The 19,179-nt window shown below is 41.0% G+C and overlaps 1 protein-coding gene across 2 annotated transcripts in view; it reads right to left on the reverse strand.

Annotated features, from left to right (window-relative positions):
* Nucleotides 1-341: 341 nt before the first annotated feature.
* Nucleotides 342-19,179, reverse strand: part of ELOVL5 (ELOVL fatty acid elongase 5) — a 91,800-nt gene continuing 72,962 nt past the window's right edge. For both annotated transcript variants that reach the window (XM_040349827.1, XM_040349826.1), the window contains exons 6-8: nucleotides 8,347-8,471; nucleotides 7,217-7,351; nucleotides 342-3,150 (exon numbers count right to left, since the gene is read on the reverse strand). In XM_040349827.1, coding sequence (XP_040205761.1) covers nucleotides 3,019-3,150; nucleotides 7,217-7,351; nucleotides 8,347-8,471 — 392 coding nt within the window. In that variant the 3' untranslated portion in view covers nucleotides 342-3,018. The remainder of the gene's footprint in view (nucleotides 3,151-7,216; nucleotides 7,352-8,346; nucleotides 8,472-19,179) is intronic.

Genomic DNA, 19,179 nt, shown 5'->3' on the forward strand with positions numbered 1-19,179 from the left:
ATGGAAAAATAATAAAAACTTTCCACAGCCCCCTGCATATAACACGCAGGCAAAAGTTTACCCTCTATTTTTAGGGTAAAAAAGTGAGTGTTATACGCCAATAAATACAGTACTTTTCCAATTACTTTGTTGCAAGATATTGAACAGTTTTGGAGCAAAAACTGCTGATTCCTGCTTTTCATGTTTTATTTATATTTAGGGCATATAGCTAGAATGGATATTTATACTGCCAGCATTTGGATGTACTTTTTAGCCATTCCAGTATGAAATAAACTGCAGAATACCACCTGATTTGGTTCAATATACTCAAACTGTTGAATAAAAGGACCAATACCATGACATTAGCATTTTATGTTTTTAATATATTAACAGACATTACTGTATAAATGACTTTGCCAGTGGTGGACGTTAGGCAACTAAAGGAGATAAAACATACAAACATGTTCATACAACTTCCTTGGCATCATTATTACTAACTTGCTCACTGCAGGGAATATCACAACAAATGGGTTGGCATCCCTTATTGCATTGAATTAAAAGAGAAACAATAAAACAGGATTTAAAGACACTGCCACTATAAAAAGACAAACCATCAATGGTAATTCAGCAGCAGACCATATGGGAATTACAAGTGCACCTGTCACGTACACAGGGGAGGTCTAGCCATTTTCTAAGTGGAACCAGCCTTTTTAAGGACATAAACTAAGCCTTTGCAGCACTAAAAAATGATGTTATGTGCTGGTGTTTGTCATGTCCGTTTAATGTAGTTCTCTCATGGTAGAGTTCCACAAAATGTCTACCACTTGTATGTGCAGGACACAAATACTCTACAAGCAAACTGAGCAGAACATAAGATATTATGCAGTGCCTTCAAAAGCCTACAGGAGGCAGCAGTGCTATGGATTCAATTGCTTTACATTAGGCCAAAGTCAGGCAGCAATCTTCTGTATTTTATTTTTAAACAAGTCCGTCCATGTACATGTCAATTTTAACAACTCTAGTTTAGGTACCTATTCCACTGTGGCCCGAATTATTCGAGCACCTCAGTTTTAGGCCATAGGCTTCCCTTAAGTGCAATATCGTTACACAAGTTACAAACAAGTAACTTAAAAAAAAATTAAACACCACACAACCATGTGATAGAATAAAAAAAAAGGCATAAAGCTTTTTCTTCAGGGACGTTGACACACTCCACAGATGGATTTAAATAACAGAAAACTAAAGTTTACTTTACTTTGCAGTCATCTTTCATTTATTAAAGTGTACCTGTCACTAACTAATATGGAGGCAGCCATTTTGATTGCCAAACCAATTTTAAAAGGAACTTGCTGTGTTTTAGACAACATTTGTTCACACTACAAAATGGCTGCTTCCAATGTGCGTGTGAGGAGAGGGTTACATTTTAAATAATTGTAAAATACACTGTCTAAAAAAAAAACAACAAAAAAAAAAAAATGCTAAAATTATGCATGTGTATATCTAAACTGTAGGAAGCTAAAGGCCCTGTTAACTAAATGCTGTTTTGTTAAGGCATGTTTATTCAAACTACACAATACAAATGACACCTACAAATACAAGGGTATCCTGTCATAGAAAATGAATTTGAATTCTTGGTAACTGAATATTGCTAGTCAGCACCTATTATATGAAACTAGTAAGGCAACAGCAGTGGTATATTCTAAAGTAATACTTTGTGTATCCATGGTCTCTAACAAGGTCACATGAGATAACTGAATCTCTGCCCTCCTTTGCTTTCAGAGCACTGAAGAGGCACTACAGCAGTTACTGTTCAGGGCTCTCTCTGCAAACAACATACATAAAGACATTAGGAAGTAAATGATATGGAGGATTTCCAATGTATTTCTCTATGAACAGTGTGTACACACACTTGTGTTGATCATAGATGGCAATTATCTCTATGGTAAACATGTGGGTATAGGAGCTGGGAAATTCAGCCACACTCAGATGAAGGAGATTGCATCATAAGAGTTATGAGTAGGAGCCCTTACTGATGCCTTGTTCCATTACATAAAAAGCATTTTCACACATATTCACAAATCTGTAATATTCTACCTAGAAAATGGGAGTCACAATATCATCTATGGCCTGAAAAGTGTACTAAAATTGTGAAATAACTACAAGGGTGCTTTGGGACAAATATACAGCTCTGATATCTAAGGCAAAGTAGCCAATATTTGTGAGTGCACCAACACATTAGAGAAATAAACCCTTTGGGTAATCGAATGGAGACCGAGCAGTGGCTGCAGCTTACAGGTCTGTGATTAAGATAAATATTAATATATGGGACTTTGGATACGTGTGGTACATGTGCAGAGGAGCCTATTCCAGCACACTGTTACACTTAGGCCCACCAGCTGTTCTGAGAAAAATATAGCTGCCAGATTTCTAATCAGGGTCGGGCTCTATTGCTATTGGTAAAGCTACCTATCTAAACTGGAAGAACATTGTTCAAGCCATTTAGTCTAGAGTGAACAGAATGTGCCTATAGTTCTCCAGCAGCCCATTCTCACTATCAAAGTTGTCTGAAGTTAAAACTGTTCCCATTAACTAAAGCTGCCAATCAAGGACTATGTCCAATGTCCCCAAATGCTCCATACGGGGAAAGAATCTGGTTGGAATAGGCAGACATTTCAGATAAGAATACCCAGTATTACCTACCAGAGGTTTGCAGAAACAGCTGGGAAGTCAATGCTCACAGAGGAACATCTACAACATAAACAGCTGGTTGGGTGTGAATGAAAACCGCAGGAAAATCACTAGCTGTAGAAAGCTAAGAGGGCAGGACTAAACATTAACTGCTGCTAGTTTTGTGAGCGATTTCCATGTCTTCTACAGCATAGTTAAGATGGCTGAAATTTGTTAAGACCTACGTTAATCACATTATATTGACTAGGAATCGTTACAGTAGCTGTAAGGGTGTCACTGCACAGAATCTGCTGTGCTTTCAATCTGATGTTGTATCTTCTGGCATATCGAAATGGCCGTTGGGTTTACTGTTCAATCCCTTCTTTGTTTACGCTGCTTGACATTGTCCTCCAGCGATGAAAAGCCATTTGTGTGACCATTTACTGCACTCACAGATCCGTTCTGGTAATCTTTCCTCTTAGAAGAGGCTTTCTTGCTGTAAGTCTGGGAAGAAAACAACAAAACTTTATTTCACTTATCTTGGTGGTTTTCCGGTCTGTTAATAAATAGACCGTGTTATTCGGAAAAATACAAAATAATGAAAACACACATTTACCCAAGCACTTTAAAGAATGTACATTTAATAGGTGAGATCTACTTGTATCTATTTATTTTACAAAAGTATACTTTGAATTGCAATAAAACTGTATTCTTAGAATACTGTATTTAAAATGTGGGACAAATTATAAAATCCCCAGCCAAAAGAATACAGGAACATGTATATAATATTGCTTTAAGTTTCAGGAAACATAATCTCTCCAAGCACTAGGGAACTGAAAATGTAGCAGCCCCACTAAAAATCGCAGATCACCGCCATTACTAGTAAAAAAAAAAAAAAAAAAAAAAAAATGAATCTAGAGGAAAAAATATTTCATCTCCAAATACAGAAAGGTTTCTACAGTAAGAGCTGTGAAAATGTGGAACAGACTCCCTCCAGAGGTTGGTTCTGGCAAGCTCAGTAGATTGCTTTAAAAAAGGCCTGGATTCTTTATAATATAACTGGGTACTAACATTTATTATAGGTAAAGTTGTTTCAGGGAAAATCCGTTTGCCTCTCGGGGGATCAGGAAGGAATTTTTTCCCCTGCTGTAGCAAATTGGATCATGCTTTACTGTTTTTTTTTTTGCCTTCCTCTGGATCATCTGTGGGTATAGGTTTGTGTATATGGGATTGTATTTTTTTTTTCTAAGTTGAACTTGATGGATAATTTTTTGCGCAAACCATTCAATATACATCTATTGCAGTTTTTTTTTTTTACCAAAAATATGTAGAAGAATATATATTGGCCTAAACTGATGAATAAATGTGTTTTTTTATATATTTTTTTGGATGTGTATTATAGCAGGGGTACCCAACCAGTGGCCCGGGGGCCACATATGGCCCGCGGAGCCTTCTGATGTGGCCCTCGACCTCCTGCTTTGGGATAGCAGGTTCTCAAGCCATCCCAGAGCATCAGTGTTTTGAATGAAGCCAGCGGCTGCGGAGGGAGCAGAAAAAAAAAATATGCTGATGCTTCCTGTATAGCGCCGGCTCCTGTCACAAGCGGAGTGATATCAAATGCATTCTGCCTGGGACAGTAACAGCCGGCGATACCTGAATAGAAGACTGTTATTAAAGGAATGTTTATTACTAAAAGCAGTGTATATATGAGCATATCTGTTCTGCAGTGGTTACTGGGCTGCTTTTAAACTGATCCGCAGGTGCAGCGCAGTGCACCTTCGGGTTATCTGCACTGATTCATAGACTTCTGTTATTATTTGCGGGTTTGGTGCGCTTTCAGAACGTGCGCCACACCTGCAGGATATAATAGACATCGATGGCAAAGTGCAGCTAACCTGCAGGAAAGCCACAGGTGCAATGCGCTGCACCCGCAGTGCAGGTAAACTGCTGCACATCAGTGTCAAAGCAGCCTTAGGCCCCTTTTACATGATCGGTTCAACCCACACGGACCCTCTATTTACCTCTATGGATTGGCAGATGTAAACGAACTTATGTCCATTTGCACCCACCTACCTCCAATCCGATCCACAAAAAAAAAAAAAAAAACAGAGCGGACACGGATCTGTTTTCCCAGCCGCTCCTCTTATTGTGGCCCACGACCAGTTACCAAGTCGCTTAAGTGGCCCTCGCTCTTCAAAAGGTTGGGCATCCCTGTACCCCTGAGCTATGACTAAGCACCAGTTTCTGTGCAAAACGCGTCAGCAGCCAGGTTATTTTCATTTTTGCTGTGACTTATAGTGTCCTTCTTTTAACCACTTAAGGACCCCTTCACGCCGATTTACGTCGGCAGAATAGCACGAGTATATGTAAGTTGCCCTTTAAGCCCAGCGGTGGGGTCGCGGGCGCGCGACCCCGTCTGAAGCTCCGTGACCATGGCCGTGGGACTCGCGGACCCGATCGCCGCTGGAGTCCCACGATCGGTCCCCAGAGCTGAAGAACGGGGAGAGCTGTGTGTAAACACAGCTTCCCCGTTCTTCACTGTGGCGCCGTGATCGATCGTGTGTTCCCTTATATAGGGAATCACAATCGATGACATCACACCTACAGCCACACCCCCCTACAAGTAGAAACAGACATGAGGTCACACATAACCCCATCAGCGCCCCCTTGTGGTTAACTCCCAAACTGCAATTGTAATTTTCACAGTAAACAATGCATCTTAAATGCATTTTTTGCTGTGAAAATGACAATGGTCCCAAAAATGTGTCAAAATTGTCTGAAGTGTCCGCCATAATGTCGCAGTCACGAATTTTTTTTTTTAACAAAAATAGGTAGAAGAATACGTATCGGCCTAAACTGAGGATTTTTTTTTTTATATAGATTTTTGGGGGATATTTATTATAGCAAAAAGCAAAAAATATTGCACTTTTTTCAAAATTGGCCAAAAACTTGTCTGACACATAGAAAAACAGATTCTTTCAGTCATAGATACTTAGGCCTCTTACACACGATCCAATTGTAGGCCAACCGAGCGCCCGATTCTTGCCCAAAGGGCGTGTGCCTGGATCTTGTCTTGCATACTAACGGTACACATTTGTCAGCCAACAAACACGAACATAGTGACATACTACAATAAATGTTAGCGCTTGAACGCCACCGTTTGAGCCCCTTCTGCTAATTTCGTGTTTGGTGAGCATTGATTTCGAGCATGCGTGTTTGTACTTTTGTGTGACGGACTTGTGTACTGACGATATGAAAAACAGACCGTTGTCCGCCAAGAATTTACAAGCTGGCCATCCAGCCATCCAGCCGAAAGTAGGAAAACAATTGTCAGAAGGAGCGTGCTAAAGGACAGAATTTAGGACAACAGTCTGTCAACAGACAATCCCCTGCCAACAATCGGATCGTGTGTACGAGGCTTTAATCTCACCACTCAGAAGAATCTGCTCCCCAGTCCTATGCAGGAATCTGGTTCCAGGGTGGAGCACCTTGTAGAAGCAACCTGGGAGTTTTATAGAGCCCTGAGGGCTTTATCTGGTACTCTTGAGCTTGTTAACCCTCATTGAACCCCAAACAGGCTTACTACCCAGCATAAACCCAAAAGCAATCAGTGTACAGCATAAACCTAGGACAAATATATCTCCCATCTTGGACATCCTGCCTGTCACAATATTTATATAATATTTTTATAGCATTGTTTATGGACATGTTGGGGTTGAAGGGGTAAATATCACTGTATGTAAATGCGGGTCCATCTCAAGATTTGTCAGCCAAATTCTGTAAAGATCTCAGACAATATGACCCTTGGTAACTTACTGTAACGTTGAGGCTACAAAAAAAGTGACTCAATGGCCATCCCCTGATGAAGTCATGTGGTTAGTGATGTCAACCTGCTGGACTGGAGGTTTGCGAGGTGCCATTTTGTGAGTGACCAAGGAGTATATGTATGGATTATTCTTTCCAGAAACATCTCTGCACCGGTTCACACATTTGAGCAGCATACGGTAATTTTTAGCAGCCACTGTTTATTTACTGTGCTACCCCCACCTCCAGAACTGCCTGATACATCCTAGGATTGGGGGTGCATCTGACAGTTCCCTTCCTTCCCACAATTTAGTTGCATGTGTAACCAATCTCCAGGTCCAAGCATTGTCATATGGCAGAAAGGAATTACGCAATTTTTGATTTTCACAAACTTGAAACTGGCACAGGAATTCAAGGACGCTCTGGCAGACGTATTATTGGGAACAAGGCAAGTGTAGGTACCTGCTTGCTAATAATACTGCTGCTTACATAGTAAAGTCTACAGCACATGATTATGGGTATGAGATTAGTGCTAGCAGCTGGTCCGTAATACTTTTGATTAGTTTTACTAATTGGTGAACACACTAATAGCTCGCAAGATTTCTCTTAGGAATACCTTAATATATTTTTGTTTGCAAACTGACCATTTTAAAAATAAAAGTGTAATTCTAAGGTAGAATACAAAACAGAGTTAGAAATGGCTTAACAGTGAAATGACTTTACTGTCATATAATAGCTCTGTACATTATTGCAGCACTAGGTTTACCTGAATGTAGAAGTTGCCGAAGAGGATGATCAGAGAGATCATATAACAGTTCTGGAAATATAGCCAACCCATTGGGAAATCACAGCGCCAAATCATCGCACAACTGGTCTGAGTCATTGTCAGGACAAATTGAGTCTGCAGAAAAATGACAAAATTGCAGGGGGTCACATATAAAAAAAACACTGGTCTTCCATGGGACTGTGGGCAAAGAAGAACTAAAAATAATAATAATATCAAAGGTGTATGCAACCTATATTTCCAAACCGGAACTCTGTACCTTATTGCAAAGTGAATGCTGGTGAACACGGTAAAACTGTGTTCACAATAAATACCCAATCATGAGCAAGGGATTAACAAAATACATGTTTTTGCTAGCACATGTTTGGGTATGGAAACACAGCTTTATCTTATTTACCAAAATCAACTTTGCCAGTTGGACAGCCCACCATAGTAAATCAACCCCACAACCTAAACCTATTAGTGATTTGTATCTTGTCTGTGAAGCAAAACTTTTTTTTCCCATTTTAGATACAGGTTATAACACATGTCAATTTTTTTTCTATCTGTGCCCCATATAGGAGATTTCCCTTCATTTCCTGTCCCACAGCCAAACAGGAAGTCAGAAGAAATCCCTCCAAAGTGAGGGAATCTTGGTGTATCACCAGAACTAGTGTTCCCATTAGAAGATTCCTCCTCTAATACTGTTCTGGTATCAACCCAAATGTTTGGATTTCCTTTTACTTTCAATGATAATGGTAAACTAGACAAAAAAAGAGGGTACATTTCCAAAATGGGGGCATAGACAGCAATAAAAACTGACAGGTGTTCTAATCCCTCTCCATTCTAGCCAAAACTAAAAGAAAAACATTTTTTTTTTAACTTTTAGTTGCACTTAAGTTATATAAATTATTGCCAATACAGAAAAATTAAATGCTGTGAGAATTACTAAAAACAAATTTTTCAAAATGTCAACTGATGATAATTCTATGTAGGGGTAGAATTTGTGATGTTAATAAGATGATATAGGACTATGAAAATGTAATTTGTCAGTGGAGAGACACAGGTAGGTGGTGTTTTCCCAGACAGCCAGGACACGGGAAGAAAAACACAGAAGACAAGTAACAGCTTACCAACTGGCACTGAGTAATGTACTTCTTCCACCACAGATATGGGCGCATGGCTGGAATAGCAGACAGTCCATAGTAGGAATACATGAGAACATGAATAAAGCTGTTAAGCGTAGCACCAAAGTAAGCTGTAAAAGAGAAATATAGCTGTGAGTGATATAAATGTAAGACTATCCACAGTATAAGCCTTTCATTTTTACCCCAAAATTCTGAATTTTGTCATTGCTCGCAACTCAAAATGCATATGGTTGGGTATTCTTCTCAAGTTCGAAATTTTTAAATTTTAACCACTTCAATACTGGGCATTTTCACCCCCTTCCTGCCCAGACCAATTTTTAGTTTTCAGCGCTGCCGCACTTTGAATGACAATTGCGCGGTCATGCATGTACCCAAATGAAATCTATGTTTTTTTCCCCCCAAAAATAGAGCTTTCGTTTGGTGGTATTTGATCACCTCTGCGGTTTTTATTTTTTGCGCTATAAACAAAAGAAGAGCGATGATTTTGAAAAAAAAAACACAATATTTTTTACTGTTTGATTTAATAAATATCACATTTTTCCTCAGTCTATGTATTCTTATACATATATTTGGTTAAAAAAAATAAAATCGCAATAAGCGTGTATTAATTGGTTTGTGCAAAAGTTATAGCATCTACAAAATAGGGGATAGATTTATAGCATTTTTTTTTTTTTTTTTTACTAGTAATGACGGTGATCTTTTTATTGTGACCGTGACATTGCAACGGACATATCGGCCATCTTTGACACGTTTTTGGGACCATTCACATTTATACAGCGATTAGTGCTATAAAACTGCACTGATTACTGTGTAAATGTGACTGGCAGGGAAGGGGTTAACCCTAAGGGGCGATCAAGGGGTTAACTATGTTCCCTAGGGAGTGATTCTAACTGTAGGTGGAGGGGACTCACAAGGGGAGGAGACCGATCTGTGTTCCTCTGTACTGGGAACACACATCGGTCTCCTCTCCTCTGACAGGACGTGGATCTGTGTCTTTACACACACAGATCCACGATCCTGCTGTGATCGCGGGTGCCCGGCGGTCATCAAGGCCGCCGGGCACACGCACCGGGTCCTGTGTGATGCAGTGGGCGCGCCCCCTAGATGGCCGGAAAACCCAGGAAGTCATATGACGTCCACCTGGAGGGAGAGAGGGTTCCTGCCGACATCATTTTACAATGACTCAGTAAGGAAGTGGTTAAATAAACTATGATTAAATAGACTATGATGAGTAAGTATGATATTAATGGCAGTAACACGTCTCAAAAAAAGAGGTGACAGGGCAACAAAAAGCTAGCAGAGTAAGTTGTACTAACAAGGAAGAGCTGGAAGAACATCTTGCAACTAATCAGGTTAATGTGCAACAGGTCAGTAACATGATTGGGTATTAAAAGAGCATCTTAGGGAGTCAGAGTGTCTCAGAAGCAAGATGGACAGAGGTTCACCAATCTGTGAAAAGCTGCATCTAAAAATTGGCCAAAATTTCAGAATAATGTTTCTCAACGTAAACTTGAAAAGACTGTAAATATATCATCTATCATAAAATTCCAAGAATCAGGAGACTCTCAGGTTGCTGTGGGGGCACTCTGAGAACATAAGGAGCCAAGATCGCCAGCAGGGGACCCCATAAGAGGAGGTTCAGTGTCATTCTGTGCAAAACCATTGCACAGAGCAAGTAGGTATAGCATGTTTATTATTTTCAGAAAAAAGTAAGCTTTACAACTGCTTTAAAGAGTTAGTTAACCTTTACTTACTTTTTCCAGAAACCTCCCTATACATTACAGGGTCCTTAATACATTAACATGCTGTGCTCTGTTTTACAAATAAATGCTTAATTGCTCATAAAATTGTCCTCTCCTCTCCCTCCTGCAGATGGCAGGACATATCCAGAATGTGCAGTCCTGGAAACTGATGAACAAGCACTGTTGGCACTCCCAAACGAATGCCTTAAGGCTAATGACTATTTGTAATGCTTGAGTCCATTTAATATCTTAAGCGAAGCGGTTAGAGCACTATTTCTCAACCAGTGTTCTGTGGAACCCTATGGCTCCTCCTGAGGTTGCTAGGGCTTCCTTGAGTTTTGCTGGATTGATCTCCCACCTTCACTGATCACCAATGCAAGGAGGTAATTTTACGCTACTTCTAAATTGACTAGAGTGGACATTAAGTACACCACATTACTTATTCTTATAGTTAAAGTGGTAGTAAACTAGTTTACAGGTAAGCTTTAACCACTTCCCGACGGCCGTACAACTATTGACGGCCGCAGGGTGGTTCTACTTCTCTGAGGCGCCGTCAATTGACGTCTGCCCCTTTCCGCGTTCCCCGCACGCTCTCCCGAGCGCGCAGCGGGGAACTTCTGTGCTGGCCGTGTCCCTTGGACACAGCCAATCACAGATCGCCGTGAACGGCCAATCGGAGTGGCCGTTTGCTAGGCGATCTGTGCGGCCAATGAGAGATTATCTCATATGTTTACATATGAGATAATTTCTCATTGCCGGCTCTCGCAGACAGCGGTGCTGTCAGGGGAGAGAGGAGACCGATCTGTGTCTCTTGTACATAGGGACACAGATCGGTCACCTCCCCCAGTCACCCCCCTTCCCCCACAGTTAGAACACTATATAGGGAATACATTTAACCCCTTCCTCACCCCTAGTGTTAACCCCTTCCCTGCCAGTCACATTTATACAGTAATTAGTGCATATTTATAGCACTGATTGCAGTATAAATGTGAATGGTGCCAAAAATGTGTCAAAAGTGTCCGATGTGTCCGCCATAATGTCGCAGTCGCAATAAAAATCGCAGATCGCCGCCATTACTAGTAAAAAAAATAAAAATTGCAGTAAAAAGTAAAACATAATAATTCTGTCCCTTATTTTGTAGGCGCTATTACTTTTGCGCAAACCAGTCGCTTATTGCGATTTTTTTTTTTTTACTAAAAATATGTAGAATACGTATCGGCCTAGACTGAGGATAAAAAAAAACAAAAAAAAATTGAGCTATTTATTATAGCAACAAGTAACATTTTTTTTTTTTTTTTTCAAAATTGTCGCTCTATTTTTGTTTATAGCGCAAAAAATAAAAACCGCAGAGGTGATCAAATACCACCAAAAGAAAGCTCTATTTGTGGGGAAAAAAAGGACGTCAATTTTGTTTGGGAGCCACGTCGCACGACCGCGCAATTGTCAGTTAAAGCGACGCAGTGCCGAATCGCAAAAAGTCCTCTGGGCAGGAAGGGGGTTTAAGTGCCCAGTAAGGAAGTGGTTAAAGGGGTTGTAAAGGTAATTTATTTTTTTCCTAAATAGCTTCCTTTACCTTAGTGCAGTCCTCCTTCAATTACCTCATCCTTCCATTTTGCTTTTAAATGTCCTTACTACTTCAGAGAAATCCTCACTTCCTGTTCTTCTGTCTGTAACTACACACAGTAATGCAAGGCTTTCTCCCTGGTGTGGAGTGTCGTGCTTGCCCCCTCCCTTGGACTACAGAAGTGTCAGGACACTCTTTAACACACAGCTCCTTTCTCTATCTGCAATGTAGAGAGCGTCCTGACTCTCCTGTAGTCCAAGGGAAGGGGGGAGCATGACACTCCACACCAGGGAGAAAGCCTTGAATTACTGTGTGGAGTTACAGACAGAAGAACAGGAAGTGAGCATTTCTCAGAAGAAATTAGGACATTTTAAAGCAAAATGGATGGATGAGGTAAGTGAAGGAGGACTGCACTAAGGTAAAGGAAGCTATTTAGGATTTTTTTTTTTACCTTTACAACCCCTTTAATATAAGCTTAAAATGAATAACCCCTAAATCATGCAATGTTTAGAAGATACAGTGCCTTGAAAAAGTATTCATATCTTTTGAAACTTTTAACATTTATTCATGTTATAACCAAAAATGTAAATGTATTTTATTGGGATTTTACGTGACAGACCAACACAAAGTGGCACATAACTGTGAATTAGAAGGAAAATGATAAAACGGTTTTCAAAATCTTTCATAAAATAAATAAGTGAAAAGTGTGGCATGCATTTGTATTCAACCCCCCTGATTCAATACTTTCTACCATCTTTCTCTACAATTACAGCTGCAATATTTTTGGGGATGTCTCTACCAGCTTTGCACATCTAGACAGTGACATTTTTACCCCATTCTTCTTTGCAAAATAGATCAAGCTCTGTTATATTGAATGGAGAGCGTTTGTGAACGGCAGGTCTTGCCACAGATTCTGAATTGGATTGAAGTCTGGACTTGACTGGGCCATTCTAACACACAAATGTGCTTTGATGTAAACCATTACATTGTAACTCTGGCTGTATGTTTAGGGTTGCTTTTGTCCCGCTGGAAGGTGAACCTCTGCCCCAGTCTCAAGTCTTTTGCAGACTCTAAGGCCCCGTACAGACGAGCGGACAGTCCGATGAAAACGGTCCGCCGGACCGTTTTCATCGGACATGTCCGCTGGGAGATTTCGGTCTGATGGCTGTACACACCATCAAACCGAAATCCGTGCGGACAGAGAACGCGGTGACGTAGACGACACCGACGTTCTCTATCGTGCGAGTTCAATGCTTCCACGCATGCGTCGAATCAATTTGACGCATGCGCGGGATTTCTGTCCGCTGGTTAGACGTACTAACCAGCGGACATGTCCGCCGGACAGCTTCCCAGAGGACATGTTTCTTAGCATGCTAAGAAACATTTGTCCGCTGGAAATCTGTCCGCTAGCCTGTACACACGATCGAATCTGTCCGCTGACACTGGTCGGCGGACCAGTTTCAGCGGACATGTCCGGTCTTGTGTACGAGGCCTAACAGGTTTTCTTCTAAGACTGCCCTGAATTTGGCTCCATCCATCTTCTCATTGACTGACCAGCTTCACTGTCCCTGCTGAAGAAAACCATCCCCACAACATGATGCTGCCACCACTATGTTTCACAGTGGGAATGGTGTGTTCAAAGTGATGTGCAGTGTTAGTTTTCCACCACACATAGAGCTTTGGTTTTAGGCCAAAAAGTTAAATTTGTGTCTCATCTGACCAGAGCACCTTCTTCCATGTTTGTAACAAGTGAAATATTTGCGCTGTAAAGTGTTATACAAATTAATGTGTGTGTGCATATAACCACATACATATACAAGTACAAAAAATGGGTGGGGAAAGTCCAAAAAAGGGGGAGTGACACTAATATACCAGTAAACAATATTGTTGAATAGTCATTAATCGAGGGCACAGTGCTGAAGAGGTCCAGGTACAACAAAATCCAACCATGTAGGGGTGCAGTTCATCAATACTTTATCCAATCAATAACGTTGTGAAGTGAAAAATGTTGAAAAACACAACAATAAAAATAAAATATAAAAATAGAAATAAAAATAAATATAAAAATAAAAATAAAAATAAGAATAAGGGTCAAAGTATTTCAGAAGAAGGAGGCCTTGTATCCAAAAAGGGTGAAAGATAGAGAGTGAGCCGTAACCAAGATCTCATATATGCACCTCTAGTGATCCCAGCAGCTCACCTCTAATCTGGCAAGCTGGATTAAAACAGCCTGATCCTGATGGGTGTGGTCCGTTGTTGAATATCACATATGGGTCTCCATAAAGTGTATTACATGAAAAAGTAAAAGGGGTAGAAACCAAATGGTGTGATAACGTCACAGAGAGGGATAGCAATGTCTTCTGATTTAAACCAGTGGAGATGCACTCACATGTGGGTGAAAAAACTGGGGCTCTTATCCACGAACGCCGAGCTCGTCAGTCCCTCCTTCCTCTCCCTTACTGATTCTCCAGGGTTAGGAGTCCCGTGTCCCCAATGGTTCACGAGTCGGCTCTTGTTATGTATGAGGATCTCGGTGGTGTATGTGGGGTAAGAGAGAAGGACAAGCCTGATCGTGTGATATCATCAACAATAAACAAAAAACCCCCCAGGAATGCCCAGGTAGTAATGCACTCACATGAACAATATAACATAAAAGACCTTCCTCCACGAGTGCGGACTCGCAATAAATCTGTGCCTCCAACACTTCCCCTCTATCTGTGGCTCAGTCCGGACACTCAGATGTGGCAGTCATACATGGGGGGAAGTGGAATAAACAACCACAGCGTAGCCCAGTCAGACGTGAAAAGTTTATTTTAAAAGCACTTAAAAACTCACATTTAAAATCGAAATTGCTGCATCAATCCGACGAGTGGCGGGGGCTTGACACACTCCAGCATCCGACCACTGGATATACGAGTTCGCCACTCGTCGGATTGATGCAGCAATTTCGTGTGAGTTTTTAAGTGCTTTTAAAATAAACTTTTCACGTCTGACTGGGCTACGCTGTGGTTGTTTATTCCACTTCCCCCCATGTATGACTGCCACATCTGAGTGTCCGGACTGAGCCACAGATAGAGGGGAAGTGTTGGAGGCACAGATTTATTGCGAGTCCGCACTCGTGGAGGAAGGTCTTTTATGTTATATTGTTCATGTGAGTGCATTACTACCTGGGCATTCCTGGGGGTTTTTTTGTTTATTGTTGATGATATCACACGATCAGGCTTGTCCTTCTCTCTTACCCCCACATACACCACCGAGATCCTCATACATAACAAGAGCCGATTCGTGAACCATTGGGGACACGGGACTCCTAACCCTGGAGAATCAGTAAGGGAGAGGAAGGAGGGACTGACGAGCTCGGCGTTCGTGGATAAGAGCCCCAGTTTTTTCACCCACATGTGAGTGCATCTCCACTGGTTTAAATCAGAAGACATTGCTATCCCTCTCTGTGACGTTATCACACCATTTGGTTTCTACTCCTTTTACTTTTTCATGTAATACACTCTATGGAGACCCATATGTGATATTCAACAACGGACCACACCCATCAGGATCAGGCTGTTTTAATCCAGCTTGCCAGATTAGAGGTGAGCTGCTGGGATCACTAGAGGTGCATATATGAGATCTTGGTTACGGCTCACTCTCTATCTTTCACCCTTTTTGGATACAAGGCCTCCTTCTTCTGAAATACTTTGACCCTTATTCTTATTTTTATATTTATTTTTATTTCTATTTTTATATTTTATTTTTATTGTTGTGTTTTTCAACATTTTTCACTTCACAACGTTATTGATTGGATAAAGTATTGATGAACTGCACCCCTACATGGTTGGATTTTGTTGTACCTGGACCTCTTCAGCACTGTGCCCTCGATTAGTGACTATTCAACAATATTGTTTACTGGTATATTAGTGTCACTCCCCCTTTTTTGGACTTTCCCCACCCATTTTTTGTACTTGTATATGTATGTGGTTATATGCACACACACATTAATTTGTATAACACTTTACAGCGCAAATATTTCACTTGTTACAATTATCACTTTTTGTCTATCGAGGTAGACCTCTTTTTTATTTGCAGCAGTATCCCCACTTTTCACTTGTCCCCTCACTCTAGACAGCGCAGGAGTTCACTTCACTTATTATTCTTCCATGTTTGCTGTGTCTCTCACATGGCTTATTGCAAACTGCAAACTGTACGTCTTATGGCTTTCCTTTAACTGCTCCACACAAATCGTCATACCTGTACGCCGGTACTTTGACGCTAAATAATGTTGTTATGGCAGCAGCTAGCTGCCATAACCCCCGGTATTTTCGGGAACGTTGCGCGTTTCTCTTTAAGATAGAAGTGGTCTCTGCTGCGGATTTGCCACCAGATCACTTTTATCGTGGCGGGAGAGGTGCCTACCCCCTTCCCGCAGCGCTCCGGTCGTTACCAAAGCCGTCGGTAACGGCAGAGAAAATTGCGTCCTGTCACCTCACTGCCTGGATGCCGATTAAAAAGGGAAGATGGCCCCCGCTCTGCTTCATAGCATTGGAGGGCGAAAGAGACGTCAAACATCACTTCCGCCCAATGCATTTAAGTGTAAATATGAGATCTGAGGTCTTTTTGAGAGGTTCTGCCATGCTTTTTTTTCTATTACAAGGGATGTTTACATTCTTTGTAATAGGAATAAACGTGACCAAATTTTTTTTTTAAAAGGCAGTGTCAAAATCAAAAAATAAAAAGTAAAATAAATAAGAATATATATATATATATATATATTTAAAGTGCCCCGTCCCAATAAGCTCACGTGCAGAAGCACCCGCATATGAAAATGGTGTTCAAACCACACATGCAAGGTATCGCTGCGATCGTTAGAGCAAGAGCAATCATTCTAACCCTAGGCCTTCCCTGTAACTCAAAACTGGTAACTTGTCGAAATTTTTAAACGTGGCCTATGGAGATTTTTAAGGGTGAGAGTTTGTTGCCATTCCATGAGCAGGCGCAATTTTGAAGCGTACCATGTTGGGTATAAATTTACCCAATTTTTCCCAAAAAAAATGCACTTGCAAGAGCGCTGCACAAATACGGTGTGACAGAGAGTATTGCAATGACCGCCATTTTATTTTCTAGGATGTTAGAAATATATATATATATATATATATATATATATATATATATATATATATATATATATATATAATGTTTGGGGGTTCTAAGTAATTTTCTAGCAAAAAAATTAATAAATGATTTTAACACCAAGTCTGAAAAAGAGGCTCAGTCCTTAGGTTGTTAACAAAGGTCTGTGGACAGATTCTCCCACCTGAGCTGTGGATGGATCACTGCAGCTCCTCCAGAGTTACCATGGGCCTCTTGGCTGCTTCTCTGATTAATGCTCTCCTTGCCCGGCCTGTCAGTTTAGGTGGACGGCCATGTCTTGGTTGATTTGCAGTTGTGTCATACTCTTTCCATTTTTGGATGATGGATTGAACAGTGCTCAGTGAGATGTTTAAAGCTTGGGATATTTTTTAGACCCCCAACCCTGCTTTAAACTTCTCCAAAACTTTATCCCTGACCTGTCTGGTGTGTTCCTTGCCTTTATAGTGCTGTTTGTTCAATAAGGTTCTCTAACAAACCTCCTGAGGGCTTCACAGAACAGCTGTATTTATACTGAGACTAAATTACACACAGGTGGACTCTATTTACTAATTAGGTGACTTCTGAAGGCAACTGGTTCCACTAGATCAGGGATCCCCAAACTACGGCCCTCCAGCTGTTGTAGAACTACACATCTAATGAGGCATTGTAACACACTGACATTCACAGACATTACTAGGCATGATGGGAATTGTAGTTCCTGAACAACTGGAGGGCTGTAGTTTGAAGACCCCTGCACTAGATGTTAGGGATATCAGAGTAAAGGGGGCCGAATAACAAATGCACACCACATTTTATAGACATTTATAGATATTTATAAAATTGAAAACCATTTATCATTTTCCTTTCACTTCACAATGTCATAACATGAAAAAAGGTGGAAAATTTCAAGGGGTGTGAATACTTTTTAAAGGCACTGTATTTTAGCTGTGTGGTTATTGATTTGTCTGAAGCTCAGCTTTACACGTCTATAACTTTCTAGTGTGATCTAAACAAGTCTAGAAAAGACCAGAATCATATCAGGTTATTAAACAAGTCTAGAAAAGACCAGAATCATATCAGGTTATTAAGGCATATTTTATGACTAACAGCAGCTAATCTTTTATTGTAAGTAGCTAGATGATAATGTAGAACGATGTATTTTAGAAATGTTTTTAAAAGCAAATGAGATGGCTTTTATGATGTAGGTGGTGTTTCCAGTTTAGCTAGTGGCCATGTTCCTCCTACAAGAGATTATTTTTATGATAAGGGAAATTTGTAGAAAATCAAGAAAGAGTATTTTTGTAAAAAGTAAAGCCTACACTTTAACATTGCACATTAGCTTTATAATCCTGTAAAAAACTGAAGTAGTAGAGGGTCACCACGATAGACTATAATATTCAGCAGATAAAACGTAGAGCTATACTTTAATATTAAAATACTGCGAGCAGGCAGACACATTATTACAGAAGAGACATGCCACATCTTCTCTGCAATAAAATAAAACTACCTACTCACAGTCTTCTGTAGAATGTACACTGAGCTGTGCATGTGCAGCTCAGTGTACATTTCAGCATAGTGCCCCTGTGCACCGAGATGACTGCACTCCTGCGTATGTGTGGGAGTGATGTCATCCTGCACTGGCCAATCATTATGGCTGAAGACAGGCAACCAGAAGAAGTATCACTGGGGTAGATTCAGGTAGCAATTGTGTCTGCGTAACCATAGTTACGCAGCGCAATTGCTTACTTGCGCCGGCGTAACGACTTCTCCTGATTCAGAGAGCTCGTTACGCTGACTGCAGCCTAAGATATGCGTGGCATAAGGCTCTTATGCCCTCATATCTTAGGCTGCATTCTTACGCAGGCCGCTAGGTGGCGTTACCGTAGTGGTCAGCGTAGTGTATGCAAATTGCATACTAACGCCGATTCACTACCGTACGCGCGCCCTGCGTACGCAGTTTACGTTGTTTGCGTACGTCGTGTTTAGCGTAAGGCTGCTCCTGCTAATAGCAGGCGCAGCCAATGCTAAGGATACCAGTCGTTCCCGCGTCGCGAGGTTTACATTTTACGTAGTTCGCGTAAGTAAATCGTGAATGGCGCTGGACGCCATTCACGTTCACTTTGAAGCAAATGACGTCCTTGCGACGTCATTTACCGCAATGCACGTCGGGAAAGTTTCCCCTCTGCGTGGGAACGCGCCTAATTTAAATGATTCCCGCCCCCTACGGGATCATTTACATTAGGCGCCCTTACGCAGGGCATTTTTGAGGAGCGTCCACGCAAATTACGTGGCTACTGCTTCATGAATGAAGCGTAGCGCAAATAATTTGCGTAGGCGCAGGGTAAAAAGGGTACACTGCGCCTCCATAAGGAGCGCGCAGCTGTACCTGAA

Source organism: Rana temporaria, chromosome 4 (assembly GCF_905171775.1).
Source record: "Rana temporaria chromosome 4, aRanTem1.1, whole genome shotgun sequence".
Taxonomy (NCBI): Eukaryota; Metazoa; Chordata; class Amphibia; order Anura; family Ranidae; genus Rana; species Rana temporaria.